Raw genomic sequence first — 18,858 nt, forward strand, 5'->3', positions numbered from 1 at the left:
AAGAGGGTGATCCTTTATGATTGGGAAGGTGGGGTTTAAGTGAAGATTTTAAAGTGTGAATAGTAGAAGCGTTTTGCCATGTGGGAAGGACGGAAGTTCCAGTGGTGCAGGCTGAGAAGGGAACAGGAGTGGAAGAGAGACAGGTGGTGCAGGGTGGACATGGGCGGAGGGAGTATGGAGTGAATTATGTTGGATAGTTTCAGGAGATGGTGTTAGCTAGGCTGGGGGGTGCTGTAAACAAACAGTAGGACTTTATCCATAGAAAGCCAACTGCCGTATAGGTGTAGTTTAGTGGTCAGAAAAGAGTCTGGAAGATTGTAGAGGATACACGTGGTGCAGTTTTGTACTCTGTCAAGAGAGAAGCAATAGATGGGGACATGCCACGGAGGAGGCTGGCACAGCAATCAAGGCCACCAAGTACTAAGGTTAGGCTGAGGGTTTTAGTCGGGTTGTAAGTGTGGAGGACTGTGTATTTTCCTGATAGTAAGCAGGTTAATCCTTGCCAAAGTCGGCTAGGAGTAATAAAGTGGTGAAGGTAAAGGTTGCTGTCAGAAAGCACTGCAAGGTTGCCTTCTTTGAGGAAGGCTGCAAGTAGTTCAGGGGGAAACAAGATGTGAGAGGGGAAGCAGGAAGGAAGAGTGCTTTGATCTTGGATAAGCAGAATATAAGACAAGTGCCTTCCAGTGGTGAATAGTGCAGATACAGCCGGATATGTGAGCAGCGAAGTCCGGAGTAAGCGTAGGGAGCAAAAAGAAGATTTGCAAGTCATCTGCACAGGGGTTTTAGATTAACCCAAAGGAGGAGCTCAGTTGACCAAGGAAGGAAATATAGAGAGTGATTAGTAGGAGGCCAAGCATAGAGTGTTGGCGATTGTCTTTATGGGAGGGGGCATGGGGTGGTTGAATCAGAGGTGGCAAGAGTGAAACAGAACCAATAAGAGAAGTGTGAGGCAACACATTCAAGAGCAAAGTCCTGAATACCATGGTTTGCAAGGGTCAGAAGTATACGTGAATGCTCCACAATGTCAAAGGCGGCTGGGAGGTCAAGTAGAATTAAGACAGAGGAAAGTAGGACAGAAGAATGTTTGGAGCTGCCAGCTGAGGTCAGAAAGTTTGAAATGTTAGAAGGGGGATTTAGAAAAATTACAGGTTCTAAATACAGATGGGTGATCATTAGGGAGGTCATTTGAGTCCAGGTCATAGAAGAATCTATTGAAAACGAAAAGTTTGTGTATTCCAGAATAGTGAGGGAGGAGAGAAAAAGTAAGAAAGATGGCAGGCTAGTTGGGAGTCGACCACTGACTTTTTTCGGATTGCTAGGGTAATTGCCACCTTGCACTCGGCTGGAACAACTTTGAGGGAAAGAGAGAGATTGAAGAGGGATGAGCGATAGGAGCAGGTAGTGAGTGCAAGGAGGTCAGCAGTGGCGGAAATATTGTCAGTCGTAGGGATGGATGACAATTCATAGGAAAAAGTGGGTGGGATTGAGCATGGAGAGGAGGTAGTATTGATGGGTGTAGGAGGGGAGACCAAAGAAGTTGGAGGGAAGGCTAGGATGGCAAAAGGGTCTCTTTCACCCCTTTCCAGGGTGTAGGATTTATTTTAACCGATTCTTAACCAGGTTGGGGAAGAGAAAGATGAGGATGACAGAGAAATTAAAAAATACCAGTTCTCTTAGTCCTTGCACTTTCCCCTTCACAACAGCCACCTTACCTTTCTTACTGGTATAGGCCTTGAACAAGGTAAATTGTTCTTCATATTGTTATCGGTTATCTGATTCATGTTTTGTTATTTAATGCTTATAATGTACACTCTGTTGCTCATGTAAAGCACCTTGGTTTAAAGCGCTATATAAAATGTAATAAATACAAATACAAGCCCAACATGGTATAGTGAGAAAAACGTGATTGTGGTCTGTAGACCGATGGGCTAATACCTAACATACAAAGAGCAGTGCATGTAGGTCGGCGCACAGTGCGTTGCGGTGTAGTGCTGTGGTCTGGACACGCGTTCAGAATGGAATGAGGGCCAAGAAAGGTAGGTGGAGTAAGCAGTGGAGCATGGGTGGAGGGGGGTGTGGGAAGCGGTACAGCAGGAAGAGAGGATCAGGTTGGACCCCCCTGAAAAGTAGGAGTAGGAGGTAACAAAGAGCGACCTTGCAGAGGGTGGTCCTTACCGAGTGGCCTTCTGCAATGTCGCTTTTATGGAAGTGGGGTTCGGACATAGATCTAAAAAACCTTACAGGCCAAAGACTGATCATTGGACACTATTTTTATGGGGGTCATGGTCTGCATGTGAGGGGAAGTGGCTCATTGATCCCAATTTAAAAGCTGTAAAGTGACACTATATCTTAAGTAAAGGCTTTTGGGCTTGAATGGTTGTGCAGGCATGTCCCAATTAGGTTATGAAGGAGCGAGAGGAAGGACTAAGAACCGGAATCACCATGACAGTAATTTTTCTTGATGACCATGTGTACAAGTCTCAGGTACTTAAAGGTATTTGTAAAAATGAAGACAGTTTAACCTTTACTTTTCTTTTGGGTTCTGAAGTGGAAACGCTGATTGCACTGCCTGTCCTCCTCTAATGTCTCTTCTTGTTTCAATGGTTCATGGAAAGGAGAGCTTACACAAAGGTTAAAAATAGCACAGATTGAAAGAATTTCTGCCTGTGAAATCTATGGAAGATAAAATATTAGTATCAATGGACAGCATTGTTATTTTTTAAAAACTTGTATGTTCACTTTAATACATTTCACATAATCTACCCCCGCCTTGTCATCCAATCTTGGCTTCCAGTAAAAGGCACTGCATTTGTGTCAGTCTTGTAAGCAGCATGACCAGCTACTTAATTTCTAGTTAGTTATTTTGTACCTGCAAGTATTTCAATGTAAAATGAGTGCCTTCTTTTCATTTTGATGTGATCTGTGCATCTCATGAAAACTATATTCTCCCCCACAGCTGGAAATCGTCACATTCCTTTAGATGAAGCATTTTTTACTATGCCATCACCCCTAAAGCCGGAAGAGGTCCTGGTTTCTGTTCTTATTCCTTTTTCTAAGAAGGTAAGTCCATAAAGGTATGCAAAAATAAGGGGAGAGCATAGTTAGTGTCCCAGCTGAGATGGCTGTCCCAAAGAGTAATTAGAAGATTTCCTAACAGGCCAGTGCCTCCAAAGGGTTTGCCTTACGTAAACTGAGGCTGGGTAAAATGACATGCAAGGGCCTGCCCCACCTTTGGCTGACTCTGTCCTAGGCCGACTGGCCTTTCAGATGTGAAGAATTCTCAGTCTCCCCATTGTCCAAGCCCCATCCCTGGCCTAAGGAATTGTATTCAGTCAATCCTGTGCCGCAGCTGGAGGGCTCCAAACCTGTGAACCTGAGGTAGATACTTTGATGATTGATGTTGCATGTTCTCTAATTGTGGCAAATAAGAGGGTTATGTTCTGTATCTTTCTTTTTGTGTTGTACTTAATACCACCCAGAGGCCACTTCAAAGTGGTGAATGGGAAGAGGAAAAATGGATCAGAGCTAGGTTAGGAACACTCCTTGCTTATCATGCTCCTGTCCTCCCAATCCTGCTCCTCATCCATACTATTGTTTCCTTCTTTTTCTCTTTACCATTGCCTTTACCTCTTTTTTCCCTCCATTCTCCCTGCTCCGTTCCCCCTCTCCCAAACCTTCACTCTCCTCCCAAATGCCACCCAGATCACTGCTCTACCTTCCATTCCACCCTCTTCAACCCTACACACTTTCCTTCATTTACTCCCACAACTAATTCTATTGACCTTCCCTTGGGTCTCTGGAATGCTGAATCCCTCTGTAAAAAATAAAACAAATTTCTCACAAATCATTTGAATTGCCATTACCCCAAACTCTAGGTGCTGGCTATTACTGAAACCTGGATTCCCACCCATGACACTGCCTACCTGGCAGCCTTCACACCACTTTGCATCTTTCTCCACGTCCCTAGTCTATCCAAAAAAGGGACGTTTTGGGTTTTAAGACACACCTTCAGCACCCCTTTCAAATCTCTGATTTCCCTTCCTGCTTTGTTAAGCATATCTTGGTTCAACTCCTTGCTCCCACCCTCATATTATCCTTCTCATCTCATCTCAGGCCCACCAGGCTCCCTCAACCTATTATTCTCAGATCTTGACCTCTTACTCAGAACGTTCCTAGCTGATATCCCTGTCATCATGCTGAGCGACCTGAACCTCTCCAATGTGACTAAATGTCGTGCACCTACTGGCGCGACACACACAATAGCCCTTCAAGCACCTTACCTGGCATTGGCACTTGTACCCTCAGCACTTTGGGTTGCGGGCACACAGTCCAGGCTGTGGTGGCCCAGTGGTGGGTCGATGGCGGTCGCCGGCAGTGACAAGCAGGGAAACAACATGGCATTACCAGGCGTAACAAGCACTGATGAGTCGGCCCGCAGGCAGCTTTCTGCGCATGTGCTGTGCATGACGCTTTAATGCTCCCCATAGCAGCGAGGAACGCAGTAAGTGATTCTCCTGTTTCTATCGCTGTGGGTATTTCTACCCAGCTTCTAGGGATGCCAGTTGTGTCTCAATGCTAAAGCAGGGCGTTACTTTCTGCTTCTCTATTGTCTTTGTTACTCTGATTCTTTCTTTGCTCTTGCCTTTCCCGTTCCTTCCCCCTGATCCTATCCTAATTCTGGAGCCTAGTCCTTGTTCATAAACCTGGTTCTTGGCCCCTTGGCTTCACGTCCACCATCTGAAGCCTGCTTGTCGGATCCCTGTTGACCTGTCATCGCCTTACAAGCCTTTAAGCATCTGGACACCTCCCTTCAGTGCTTGCACTGTCTCCATACCACATAGAGTGGGAGATGAGCCTGTGGTGTGGGTTCAATCCTGGGACCGGTGAGATGTTGGTTCTTCGTTCTTCCTTCCAGCGAACGAGATCCAGCTCACCCATTTTGGATTACCAGAATGACCATTGACAGCACAACTCGGGTACACAGCTTAAATGTGTTCATCTGCTTCACATTAGGGCCAATATCACTAGGTTGACTCCATTCTCTATGACAACTCAATAGTTGACATAAATATCCTTCCCACCCACTCCCAAAGCAACTCTCTCAATCTCATATTCCTAACTTCCACCTTGGTTTTCTCTGCTCCCACAATTGTTCCCTCCCCCTCTGACCACTTTCTCATTCACTTCACCTTCTCTATTCCTCTACCACTCTTTATCCCTCATTCATCACCACATGTAAATGTAAGCCCGACTTCATGGTCCCCTTCCTCGACCAAGTCAACATCTTGTTCTAAGCTCTTTCTCTTGCGCTTATTCCAATGACCTCGGCTTGCTCAGATTCATCTGTGTACTCTCTACACCCTTCAATAATAACTACCCTCTCTGCTCCTTCAATCCTACTCCCATGCATCCTCAGCCATGGCTCTTCCCAGCCCTCAAGTTGTTGATTACCATGGTGCAGTGCTGATTATGGTGCTCGTACAAATGCCAATCCCTCCTACTACATTAATCTTGTTTTCTCTCTCTGTTCGCCTCCCCTTGCACATTTTTGATGACTTTTTGGACATGCATTCCCCTCCCCAAAACCACCCTATATCCTCCCCTCTACGCCAATGACATTGCCATCTACTGCTCAGCAAAACTCCCCATATGGAGCACTGCTTGTCCGCCTTTCTATCTCTCCCATACTTTCCCTCATTCCCCGCACCTTCTATCTTCCCCACACTCTTCTCTCTATATCACCTCTGTAAAGGTGCAGAAGTATGAGTCTGAGACAGTGGTGGCATGTTTATTGGTAAAGACCTTTATCTATAAAAAGTGAAAGGAAAAAGAAAAGCCTATCTTGCCCTATTACTATGAGGGGTTGCCCTACCTCAACAAAAATACTAAGGACTCCTTCAGGATGTCAGTTAAATAAAATGTCCACTGTCCTGTGTCCACACATATTTACATCCCTTACAATCTAAACTAACTAAAGAAAACTCAGTGTTGTCTTAATCCAGAATTAAGCCCCTCTCATTCTTGATATAGACTCAAATGCTAAACTTTGTAAAAGAATCTTTTAACTTCAAAGTTCACTTTTGGAATGTTCATTCCAACATATACACAACAGAGTCCCCAGTCCTCTGGAGGGAACCTCTTCCTCTGTTCATGCTTCAGTTCACAAATGTTCTATCAGGTCTGGTTCACTAGCCTGCCAGACCTGGCCGTAGACTTTACTCTTTACAAAATTCAATTTTGAAAAAAATACCCCAAGGTCACCAATGTTGTATCAAGTCTTGTTCACTATCCTCCCAGACTTGATTACATATTTTAGATTCCAACATATATTTCTCTCTTGGGCAAAAGGGCATCTCGAGTGTCTCTTCTTCTTGACCTTGACCCCAGATCTCTCCGGACTGTTTCTGGGTCTCGCTGGTTTGTTCTGTCACTTGTTTCTCTATTCTCTGAGTGCCAGATATTTTTGTATACTTTCTCAGGGTCTCCCTGATTCACTCTGGGCTCCAGCCCACTGGTTATATTTGTCTTCATGCTGGTGTGGGCCCTTGACCCTTGTATAATTCCCTGACGGGCTTCACCCGTTTCCATATGGGTCCCAGACCCTGGTATGCAGTGGTGGGGCTTTGCTGCTTTCATGCTGGTCCCAGACCCTAATCTTCTGTTTCTGTGGTACTCCTGTCCCTGTTTCACCTGATGCCCACTTGCACAGACCTGGTGTAATCTCCTGCCAGGTACTGTTCAACATAGTCTTCTTCGCAAAGTTTGTATCAAATTGTATAATTCCTCTGTTATCCCCTTTTACTTCTCGGGATGCACATGTTTACATCTTTAATCAACTTAGCTCCCTTTGTGCCCCAATAGCCAGTCTGACCCTTTCTCAGGGTTCTATGAGGAGGGTACTCCAAGCAGGGGAAGGATGTACACAAGATTGGGGGTTGTTTTGCCTGTAGCAGTGTGTGAATGTGTTTATGTAAAAGAAAAAACTAAGTTCCTTAACCAAGATTGAATCAGAGGCTGGAGTCATCCCATTCCAAAATGGAAATAATTCCCCATGTCACTGATTGGTTGGAGGATGTGAAAGGCAGCTTGGAATTATCAGGAGAATTCTGAACTGCCTTTCATTCAAGACTAGGTCACAGTAATCTATAGCTCCAGTGAATTTGTAAATTAAGTTGTTGCAGAAGGCTTTCAAGAAGAAAAACACAGAAGATAGAACTGATCAGCTGTGCTACAACCAAGAACCATAAGTTAATTGACTCAGTTTAATAATTCCTCTACAATAAGTTCAGGGTTAGCACTTACTAGGATAACTTATATGTAAAAGGTTAGCCTATGAAGTAGGAGTTATTTTGTGCTTACTACTTGAATTGCGGGAGAGATTCTGTGGCTCCTGATAAGCAGAAGATCAGGGACACGGGAACAACAGTATCAGGCTTGCACACACTTTTAATGTTGGGCAGCTAGCGAACGCAGCGTGGCCTAAGTGGTTCAGGGAGGAGGTCGAAAACATTTGAGGAAAGGACCTCAAGGCGGGGGGAGAGTGCGATGACGTGGTGCTCCTCTTCATAGAAACAAACCGGTTCAGTCAGCAAATGCAGCGTTGTGAATGCAAGTTACCTCAAGCAGCAGGAGTGACCAGTAAGGCAGCAGACTGTATGCAGATGCAGCAGTGCCTAAAAGATTTCAATTAAAGCAAGTCCAGAGCAGGAAAATACAACACACGTTTATGAGGTAAAACTAGTCAAGAAAAGTACCTAATGCTCAGAAGCAGCCTTCATGTGAGACAAGGCTAAGGTACACAAGTAGACAGAGAGCCAACCAGAGGAATAGGTTGAGCAACAGGAGAGGCAGAAGTATTTAGAGGAAACTAGATGAGCCCAATATGAAGGATAAGAGAATCCAGGACTATAAGAAAATAAAAGGAAAAGTCAGCAATTTTAACAGAAGAGACAACAATTGAAAAACAGATGAAGACGGAATAAGATACTAGGGGAACTAGGTGCAATCAGTATATAGTTATGACACTCCCCTAATCCTTATTGCGGAAGATACCAGTGGGAACAGGAGCAGCAGATTACTGAGAAGTTTAGAGTAAGGAAACAGATTTGCCTTCTAGCTCATAGAGGAGGCCAACCAGTATAGAGGGACAGGATTAGAGAGAAGGCAAAAGAAAAGCTAATAATCTCTTGTATTTGAATCCAGGTCAGCGCACTCCGAGAACGTGCAAGGATGCCACTAGCAGTGCCCTGTAATTTATTATCTTATTCACTTCCCCTTTACCCCCAGGGTGGTCATCTCAGCAAAATGTATTTGAGACTTGTGGAGCGGACTACTTAGGAGGGGTTAGTGGGGTTCTTCTTCAGCCTATGCAGGATGAGAAGTTAGGACCTGAAACCCTTTCGTTCAGTCTCCGGTCTCTCCTGGTGGCAGAGTGGGGCTTCTGTTTCGCTGCCGCGCTCAGCGTTCTGGCTCCGGTGGCTCCGCAGTGTTAGACTCTCCTACACACCCTTGGCTGCGCACGCTTTTATTCTCGTTTGATTTTGCTGGTCAGGCGTCCCTTCTCTCTGCCACCGGCCAGATCCTTGTTGCTTGGACCTCTTGGAGAGTCGCTTCTCCTTGACAGCATCTCGGCTCCCAGCCTTCAGGTCCCTCACCACGGAACCAGCATTGCATTCCTCACTCCTCCAGGGCTGGCTTGATGCACTATTGTGTCCTTTGTCCCTTTTTATGATTGAGGATGCCTCTTGTAAGCTGCACCACGTGACTTGGTTATGTGGTGGGCTTTTGCCTCTTTGTTCCATCTTCCTCGTGCCAGTGGTGATTTGTATTTTAACTGTGTTAACCTCACTCTTCCTCGTCCCAGTATGCACATTGAAACCCTCTACTCTGCTGAAACACATAGCGGTATGGGGGACCAGAGGGGACTCAGTGGGATGTAAGGACAATGGGAACAATAATGGAGGGGTGAAAACCATGTTCTCCCAAGGCTACGACCCCCAGGGGGACTATCGGGTAGCGGCCTCGCCACCCTGGCCTCATGGGAAGGGGCTTCCCCCATGGAAGCATTGACAATACCCTGGGATTCGTCACACCACTCACCCACTGAATTTCTATCCATCTTTCACTCCACAAACCCACCCTGTGCTGCAATTGACCACTTGGAACCACAAATTGTAAAGGATCTTGCAACTGACACCTCTATTCACCCCCAGGCCTTAATCAACTTCTCTTTCTCAACTGGTATCTTCCCTGCCTGTTACAAACAAGTCACAGTCATACCTATCCAAAAGGAACTAAGTGCTGACCCCAACAATCCCTCATTCAATAAAATGTCTCTCTCGTTCCCGACCACTATAACATCTCTGACAGGATTATCTTCAACCTCATAGTCAAATATCTTGAGGTACACTCACTTGCTGATCCCCTCCATTGTGGATTCTAATCGAAAAACTCCACCAAGACTGCGTTCATGCATGTCATCAATTCTCTTTCCACTGCCCACCTCTCCTCCAATTTCAACCTTCTAGACTTTTCTGATGCCTTTGACACTGTGGATCACCCTTGCCTGCTTTAAACATTTTGCCTCTTTAGCTTCAAAATCACTGTACCCGAGTTGGTGTCCTCCTATCAATCTGACTTCTCCTTTTCCATCTTATGCGACTCCAGCACACCCTTGTCAACACTCCTTCCTATGTGTCCTCCTCAAGGATCAATCCTAGGCCCACTCCTCCTTAACCTATACATCGCCTCCATCAGCAAACTAATTTCCTCCTTTGGCTTGAACTATCACCTCTTTGCAGACGATACTCAGATATTCTTCTCCTTCTGTTTTTTTCCAAATTCTTATGTGGATTCTTGACCAGGAGCACCACTGGCAGGAGGATGGAGACCCAAATCATGCACGGATTGAGAGCGGAAGACTCAGCCCTTTTGAAGAGTGTCTTTAATTTCAGGCCAACGTGCAGTCCCTGGAAATATATAAACACGTATGTGCAGAAAAGACTGCTTGCTCACCACTGCCCCAGACTCCTGAGTATGAACTCGCCACATATCTTTGCACCCCGCGCCTCACCGTCAACGACACAGAGGAAGCAACCCTGAGCCTTTGGGAGCCATCTTGGTTGCAGTTGAGACAGAATTCCTATTGTTGGGGATCCTATTGGCACTTTTTAGAGCCCTTAACCGTTAGGCTTTTTCCGCCTTTATTTTTTGCATTACTGACTTATTTTAGTTGCGAGTTGCATTACTGACTTATTTTAAGTTGCAGAGTGACTTCTCCTAAAGTCCACCCCCCTTACCTTTACAACCCTTTTGGACTTAAGGTATATGGTATTGGGTCACCCGTGGGCACCCAGTCCCAGAGGTTCCACGTCAGACACCCTAGTTTTGCTATCGGGTGATTGTCATCCTACATTAGGCATTTCTGTTTTTTAGGGTTTCCTTTGTTCAGGGCAACCACACGGTTGCCTGAAACAGGCCTGTCTGACAACCTGGGTGTTGAGTCTGGTCTTCAAGATCCAACACAGGAGCTGCTGAGCCCCACAGTCCCACCAAGATGTAGCACACTCAACCACTAGGCAACAGCTGTGCCTGTGACACCCCAGGGGGAAAGGGGAAGTAGAGAAAACAAAAAACTCAGACACTGGAACTGGAACTCCAGCCTCCTTCAAGCATCTGCATGGAGAGAAAGTAATTACATGTTACTAAACACAAAAACTCACCACCCCCTTGTTCATATCCCCAAATCTAGTAATATGCTTGTTACCTGAAAACTTCTCTGCTTAAGCAAAGGGGAGAATGGATTCAAGTCCTAACTTATGATGACACTGAGACTATCCAAAACCTAATGCCTTATTTTGTGAAATTGAGTTCCACTTGAATAGTTTACTTCATAGTCTCTTCCAAGAAAAAACCCGAAATAACGAAGTTGAAAACTTGCTGTTCTAGTTACACCTGACTGGATTTGAACAGTTTAAGGATTTTAAATTTGTTTGAAATAGATTGTGTTCATGGAGGACTTGAGTATACAGATACTCCTTTACAATTGTGTTGTGCTTCCTTGAGTTTCCTTCTGGCACATTAAGAAAGTGTCCAAAAAGATCTACCAGTCTGATTTACTGCTCCAAAAGCACTAATGCTCCCTAATGGTGTTCATAGAATCATTGAATTACTGGAAGATTGCGTGCTCCTTATTGCCTTCTTTTATATCCTTTTGAATCACTTGTAGTCTTGCCTTTGAAACAGATATTGGTACCAACTCACTAACAATTAAATTCTTAAAATTGTGCACTGTGTCTTTAAAAATTCCAGATAGTTTGTAATGTCAGAAATATATATTTATGAACCAATGAATAGTCTGCTTCCATCGCCGTGCCCTCGTGCTGAAAGGAAACCAAACTAGCGAACATATAAATAAACTAACTGCATGCGCTTACCGAAATGAAAGGACTTTACGATCTGGAGATAACAAGAAAAAAGGTAATGCTACACTTACCGAACACTCCAACTGTAGGTACAGACGTTCGCTTCGATCTCACCTCAGGAGTCACGAAAAACCGTTTAGACTGATCCACGTCTCGATCTTTAGCGCCGCCTCCCTCATACAGCTGACCGCGACGTCCTGCAGATCTCACACGTGACCGCTACAGCGTCGGACAAAAGTAACAACGTTAGAAAAAATGCTACGCCCCACTCGCTCTTCTCTGAACGCACAAAATCACGCGCACAAAAAAGGCAAGTCAGTCAGATCTCACTTTAGCTAACAACTTTATCTAAAGTTCCAAAGATTACCTGGCACTGCACTTAAACAGATTGTTATTTTCTTGAACACCAAACAAGGTAAATTCTTATCTCAAATCAAAAACTTGAAAGATGAAGAAACAATCCTCCTTTTCTTCAGAAACAAATTTTTCAGACGAAAACTTGACCTTGAGTTATTTCCTAAAAGATTTAAAATTATATTTCCAAGGCTTGTGGGCCTAAATTATAGGAGCTTGAACAAACGTGACTGGCTTTCTTGAAATCTCTAATGAAAGGCAGTTTAGAATGTTTGGAACTGTCCATTGTCACACCTTCAACCAATCACTGCTCCTGCTCCCTTCCCTCCATCTTGGTTTGGGAAAACACCAACATCCTGAAAACGTAAGTTACAGTCAAGGCAACACCAAAGGTTTTAACCTAGAGACAACAATAGATGTACATAAATTGCTAAACTGTAATTTACCAAACTGAATCTATTTACCCAAGATTAATATGTACTAAACTTTGTCTATTTAACCAATGTCTAATTAACCAAGGACCTGACACTGGGCTCCTGGTGAGTGAGCCACATAGCCGCCTTCATAGTACTATCACATGGTTTTAACGCAAGCAATGACTTTGAAGTAATTTACTTCTAATTAGTACCTGGCGAGTGGGGGTGTGGCGGCTTCCCAGCCAATAGGGAGGCTCAGAATGTGGGTATTACACATCACTTGGTATTCTTGAATATTCTTCAGCCTTGAGAAAGACCCTCCGGGTCGAAACACGTGTCAGCTGACCAATCAAGCGCACAAATGCTAAAGTAGTGTTTTCAAAAACACTCACCATTGTATTGAGAAAAACCGCTCAGAATACCAACAATAAAAGCGAACTTGTATCGCATCAACTACTATGTTAGAAAGAATCATTTCAAGAATCTTAAGCAAGATAACCAGGAGTAAAACCCACGCAAGATAACCAGGAGTAAAACCCACTCTACCTACTTACCAAATTGGGGTCCAGGCTAAACCCCAACCCACTCCTGTGATCTTGCGACACCGGAACACTCATCCAACTCAGATAAAAGTGGAGCTCAGAACGGGCAGGTTCCAATTCTAGAGCCAATCCAGACCCCACTTACCACATGGTAATCCCGCTGCCCAGAGCCTCTTCATGGCCGGCAGCCGCCATCGCCCCTCGCCGGGGAATCAGGTAAGTCTCCTCTCATCCCCACCCACAGAATTCCCTTTCCCCTCCACCCCCACTTACCTTCTTTTTTGTCCATTTTGAGATTGGACGCGCCGGGAACACTTCAGTCCCCAGACTGTCCGCTCCCGATCTGCTACAGGCTGTCATGGAAAGGAAGAAGGGACTATGTGTAGTTCCTTCTCCCTTCCCATGACCCCCATTTCGTTTCTTTAGTTTTTTCCCATTTTTTTCAATGGCTCCCATGGAAAGGGAAAATGGACTTCATTATCCCTTTCCCGGCAGCCATTTTTTTTACCTTTGTTTTTTCTGTTCCCAAATGCCAGAGCGTTTCAGAAAAGAAAAAAAAATGCCTTTAGTACCCCGGTCTAACGGGCCGGGGGACTAATGGCAATAAGCCCCTCGACTGCGGGCCATTACCGCATACGGTAATGCCCCCGGGGCCTTTGTTAAGGCCCCCGCTACACTCGGCCTGTAACTGTAACATATGCAGTAATGGCTCGCAGTCTGAGGGCTTATTGCCTAAGTAATTACTTCAAATTTGCTTAGATTTAAATTGATAGTTCTGGGTTAAGGGTTTAAAAGGGGGTGGGGATCGGCCACCAGGGGGCGCACGGACGATGCCATCCTTCGTGTGAGCTCCTAACCTACGGGCCCCAAAAAGTGAATTGAGCCCCCACTTTGGCCCCCCCCGAACCCAACAACGACAGCCTTATTTGTAAGAAGCGCCCCCCCACCCCCTGAGCGAAAACCCGACCAAAATCGGACCCGGGATCCGCAAGAAAACCGCGGAAGAAATCGACCTCCCCCCGCCGGCGGAGACACAGACTCGGGAGAAGGCCGTGGCCCGCGACGTTGGACTCCGCCCCCCGGCCTTCATCGAGGAACGCCGGCGCGGAGACACCAGCGCGGAGCGCGGATTCCGGCAAGAGAGGGGACGGCCCGCCCCGGATCGTGTGGAGGGTGGCCCCCCCCCCGAGCTCTCGAAGAGCGGACTCCTCACGCGACTGATCCCAAGACACAAGGGATCGTCCCTGTGGAGGTAGGTGCCCGGCTCCACGCCACGTCGGCGGAAGCTTGCTCTGCCTCCTCGGCCAAGAAGAACTGCGCCGCCAGGACTCCACGAGACCTCCCAAGAACCTGCCCCCCCCACGGCGCCCCCCTCTAGCTGAAGCGCGCAATCACCCGAAGGCCCTGGCTTGGGGTACCACAGCCCCAACATCGCTCCCGCAAATTGTAACGCGGGGACCCACACACCACCAAGCAAGAAAGGAATCAACGGGTGATCTTGGTGCCCACACCAACCATCTACGGTTGCCCCCCAAGCACCCATTTCATCAAATAGACGAAAGAGGAGGCGGAAGGTTGGGCCCCCACTCTTGGGGCGTGTGCCCTCTTCCGAAAAGCCTACTGACAGAACAGAGACGGGACAAAGGGCCCTGCAATTGGGCAACGCTGCATTACACGGTAGCCCGCGGCTCCCCTCCAAGCGTCGGCGCCATAAATTCCTGCCTTAAGAACGGCGCCCACACACCTCCATCAGGGCCTGGCCACGGAACGGTATAAACGCCAAAGACCCTCCGAAAGGACGTCGAACCCGACAAAGAACATAACCAGAGTGGAGGGTAGAGCCCCTGGAGACAGGGCGAGTGCCTCCTCCTACCGCCGCCGAACGAGCACACACCACGAGGACAACCACCCGGGTATTCCCTGATACCCCCCACGAGCGCGTAAACGCACCGGTTCCGAGGGTAAGGCCCCCAACTCAGGGGCGTGTGCCTCCTCGTTGAACATCCATCCATGAACATATCGAACAAGCTTGCCAAATACGCCTACAAACCAGCAGCTCAGGCCACCGACCCCGGACCAACAATGTCGGTAGAAACCACCGAAACGAGTGCAGCCGCCACCAAGGGTGATATTGCCGCTCTTTTGGCCGAAATCCGTAACATGGGCGCCAACCTCGGTGGCAAAATGGATAAAATGACCCAAAGGATAGACAACATCGAGGAGAGACTGGAAGGGGTCGAGATGAACCAAACCTCCATAGACACTCTAGAGACCCAAATGGAGCTCAGAATACGAAACATAGAAAAGAAGGAGGATGAGATTCGCCTGAAGATAGACGATTTGGAAAACAGAGAAAGGAGAAATAACCTACGATTTTTTGGAATCCCGGAAAAAGAAGGGGAAACAGAGGAAGACCTCAAGCAAACTATACACGACATCATCAAAATCTTGACCACGGACGATGACATCGATGAACTCAGGACCGAGAGAATTCACAGAGCCGGTGGCCCCCCAGGAGGCCCGAGATCGGTCCTTGCCAGATTCCATAGGTACCAGGACAAAACGAAGATACTCGCCAAGGCCAGATCTGGAGGCACTCTTACCCTAGGAGGGGCCCAGATTACTATTTTTCAGGACCTCTCATCACTGACACTGGCATTGCGTCGCTTATGCGGCCCCCTCACGAGATGGTTAAAGGAACAGGGAACAAGATACAGATGGGGATACCCCTTCTCCCTCGCGTTTGAACATGGAACCAGAAAGTTCTTACTACGCTCTGAAGAGGAAATTAGAGAATGTATAGCCGACCTCCTCGAACAGACCCCGGAGGGCGACACCCAGGGGACACTAAAGCAGGACAGATCACGCTGGGAACTTCAGGGCCCGAGAAGAAAACGAGTGAAAGGCTCCAGAAAATACAGGAGACCCAATGACACACCTGAGCACAACCCATGACCACAGGTATCATACAATATGCTACCGCGAAGTGGGAATCCTTGGTGATTGACACACTGTTGTTTGATAAGTGATTTCAAGAGCAGGGGGGTGGGGGCTCAAAAAATGTTAGTTCGATAATATTAGTTAACGGGGTCGTACGGTTTCGACCCTCACTGGTGGTCCGACTGAGGACCGGTTGTTCCAGCCCGGTCCAACTCGGACGCCACTACGGACAGACACAAACCCTCATCGTAAAATTTAACATCGACGCGATAATTCAGAGGGTGACGGGTATGCACTCCGATACCCTATGGGGACGGGAGGGGGGAGGGAAACGGGGAATGGCACAGTCTCAGACAAAGCTTCTGTCGGATAGGGACACACACAAAGCTACTTCCTTCATAGCAGTCTCGTATAATGGGCTCCACGACAAGGTGAAGAAACTTCACAGACGCGCTGATGACACACAGACATGATAAACCCAATGACATGCAGGGTAAGCTCAAAATTGGCACGCTCAATGTTAAAGGCCTCAACTCTCCCACCAAAAGGTCACTGGCGCTGAGAGAATTCAGGAGGGCTGAACTGGACATCCTTTTCTTACAAGAAACTCGATATAGCAGAGGGGAGGAGAGGAAGATTCTCTATGCCAAGCTAGGATCGGAATATTGGGGTTCTGACCCACTAAAAAAAGCTGGAGTGGGCATACTGATCAACAGAAAGATCCAATTCGAACTCTTAAAGTCATGGACGGACGTCAGTGGTAGAGCAATAGCCCTAGTGGGCAACATACAGGGCACGGTAGTTACCCTTGCGGCAATATACGCCCCCAACACTGGTCAAGACCAATTCCTCCAGAGGATAATACCCAAAATCATGTGCGAAGCAGAAGGCGAAGTAATTATCGGAGGGGATCTGAACATGTGGATGGACCCAGAACAAGATAGGCAATCAGGTCGCCCCTCTACATCTTCACTCGTTGAGCTCAGACGCCCACTAGCGGCAGACATGATGACTGCATATAACCTCACCGACGCATGGAGGCATGCCAACCCCAACCGCACTGGCTTTACCTTTTTCTCGGCACCACACGCAACCTTTTCCAGAATTGACTATGTGTATCTAACCACAGACCTCATCACGGCGATGACCGAAGCTGTCATAAACCCAATCTCCTGGTCGGACCATGATATGGTCACGGTCACCCTTGACCAAATAGCCCTGCCCCGAAGAAGCTCTAAATGGCGCTGTAACGAAACCCTCTTTAAGGATCCCACTTTTCGTGAGGAATTGGAACAGGGCATTACCCGATACTTTGAGACCAACAACACAGGGGAAGTCTCTACGAACACAGTTTGGGAAGCAGGCAAGGCGACCTGGAGAGGGCTACTTATCCGAGAAGGAGCAGCCAAAAAAAGAGAAAGACAACTCATTGAGAACAGGATCCGGAATGAAATCACACAACTGGACCGCATGGCACAAACGGCTGAGCAGGAAAGATCACAAAAGATTAAAGAAGCCAACGACAAAAGGGAGGAACTAAGACAACTAGAGGCAGAAAGCGTAGCACGTAAGCTACAACACCTGAAGCAGAAGCATTACGAACACGGGGACAAAGCGGGCGCCCTCCTTGCAGCAAGGCTACGAGGCCAACGCCAAGAGAGATGGGTCCCCACGATTCAAACAGAAAGGACTTCTGACGAAGCAACTTCGCCCAGTGTGCCTGAGGCTTTTGCCGAATTTTATGAAAAATTATACTCAGCGCGCCCCCCCCTACATACAGGAGCCATAAATGAATACCTTGAGCAAGCGCACTTGCCCACCCTCCCAACGGATAGCGCACTCACATTAGAAGCCCCCATAACAGGAGAGGAAATTGAGGAAGCTATCAAAAGACTCCCAACAGGGAAAGCCCCCGGAAACGACGGATACACGGCAGGGTTTTATAAGACGTTTAAAAACGCCCTTCTTCCATTTATGGTTCTCCTATTTAACAACATCCTACACTCCGGAGAGGCACCCGACTCCTTCTCCGAGGCGCTGATAACAGTCATCCCCAAGGAGGGTAAAGATCCTAAGTTATGCGCTTCCTACCGCCCTATATCTTTATTGAACACCGACGCCAAAATCTATACGAGAATCCTGGCCGCAAGACTCGAGTCATATATGCCGGCTATAATCCACAATGACCAGGTCGGCTTCATTTTGGGCAGGCAGGGAGCAGACTCCACCCGGAAAACCCTACACCTAATCCATGAGGCCCAAACTTCACAGAATAATCCTACGCTACTCTCAATTGATGCTGAGAAGGCATTCGATAGAGTCGACTGGCAATTCCTCGAGGCCACACTACAAAAGATAGGCATAGGCCCTACACTCCGACGAGGAATCAAAGCAATCTATAAGTCTCCAAGAGCATCGGTCTCGGCAAACGCTCAATTCTCCCGATGGTTCCCCCTCAACAGAGGTACAAGACAGGGTTGCCCCCTATCGGCGATACTGTTCGCACTGTCCCTGGAACCTCTCGCCGTAATGCTACGAGCTGACCCCGCAGTGGAAGGAATCCAAGTGAGCGGTAAAGAATATAAGCTAGCCTTGTACGCGGATGACATTTTGCTTCACCTGTCGAACCCAATGTCGTCCGTTCCGAGAGCGATCCAGCTAATAGAAGAGTACGGCGCACTCTCGGGATTTAAAATCAACAAATCCAAATCTACTCTTTTCCCACTCCATGAACCATCATCGGAATACCTGGACACCCTTGCACAACTCGGGCTGATCGTTGGAGGCCCGACATTGAGATACCTGGGAATAAACCTGACGCGACATCTAGATGACCTCTACGAAGCCAATTTTCCCCACCTCCTTGAGGCTCTTAAGACGGACCTCAGGAAATGGAAGCCCCTTACGATATCCTGGATGGGACGCTTGAACGCGATCAAAATGGTGTCGCTGCCACGATTTCTCTATCCCTTTCAGGTCCTACCTATCACAATCCCGGAACACTTTTTCAAGCAAGTCAAAAAGGCCATCCTACACTTCTTGTGGAACGGGAAAAAACCCAGAATCGCCTACGAAGTTCTAATACTACCAAAAGAGCTAGGCGGGGTTGGCTTACCAGACATAGAACGCTACTACCAAGCGACACAGCTCAGGATCTTAATCCCACACCTCCGAGAAAGAAAA

The 18,858-nt window shown here is 47.2% G+C and overlaps 1 protein-coding gene across 1 annotated transcript in view; it reads left to right on the top strand.

The window, feature by feature from the left end:
* LOC138488462 (aldehyde oxidase 1-like) overlaps positions 1 to 18,858 on the top strand; it is a 705,629-nt gene that overhangs the window by 277,006 nt on the left and 409,765 nt on the right. Inside the window, exon 13 of the mRNA XM_069615436.1 lies at positions 2,957 to 3,060. Within this exon, the coding sequence (XP_069471537.1) occupies positions 2,957 to 3,060 (104 nt within the window). The remainder of the gene's footprint in view (positions 1 to 2,956; positions 3,061 to 18,858) is intronic.

This window comes from Ambystoma mexicanum, chromosome 9, assembly GCF_040938575.1.
Source record: "Ambystoma mexicanum isolate Mex_15411 chromosome 9, UKY_AmexF1_1, whole genome shotgun sequence".
Taxonomy (NCBI): Eukaryota; Metazoa; Chordata; class Amphibia; order Caudata; family Ambystomatidae; genus Ambystoma; species Ambystoma mexicanum.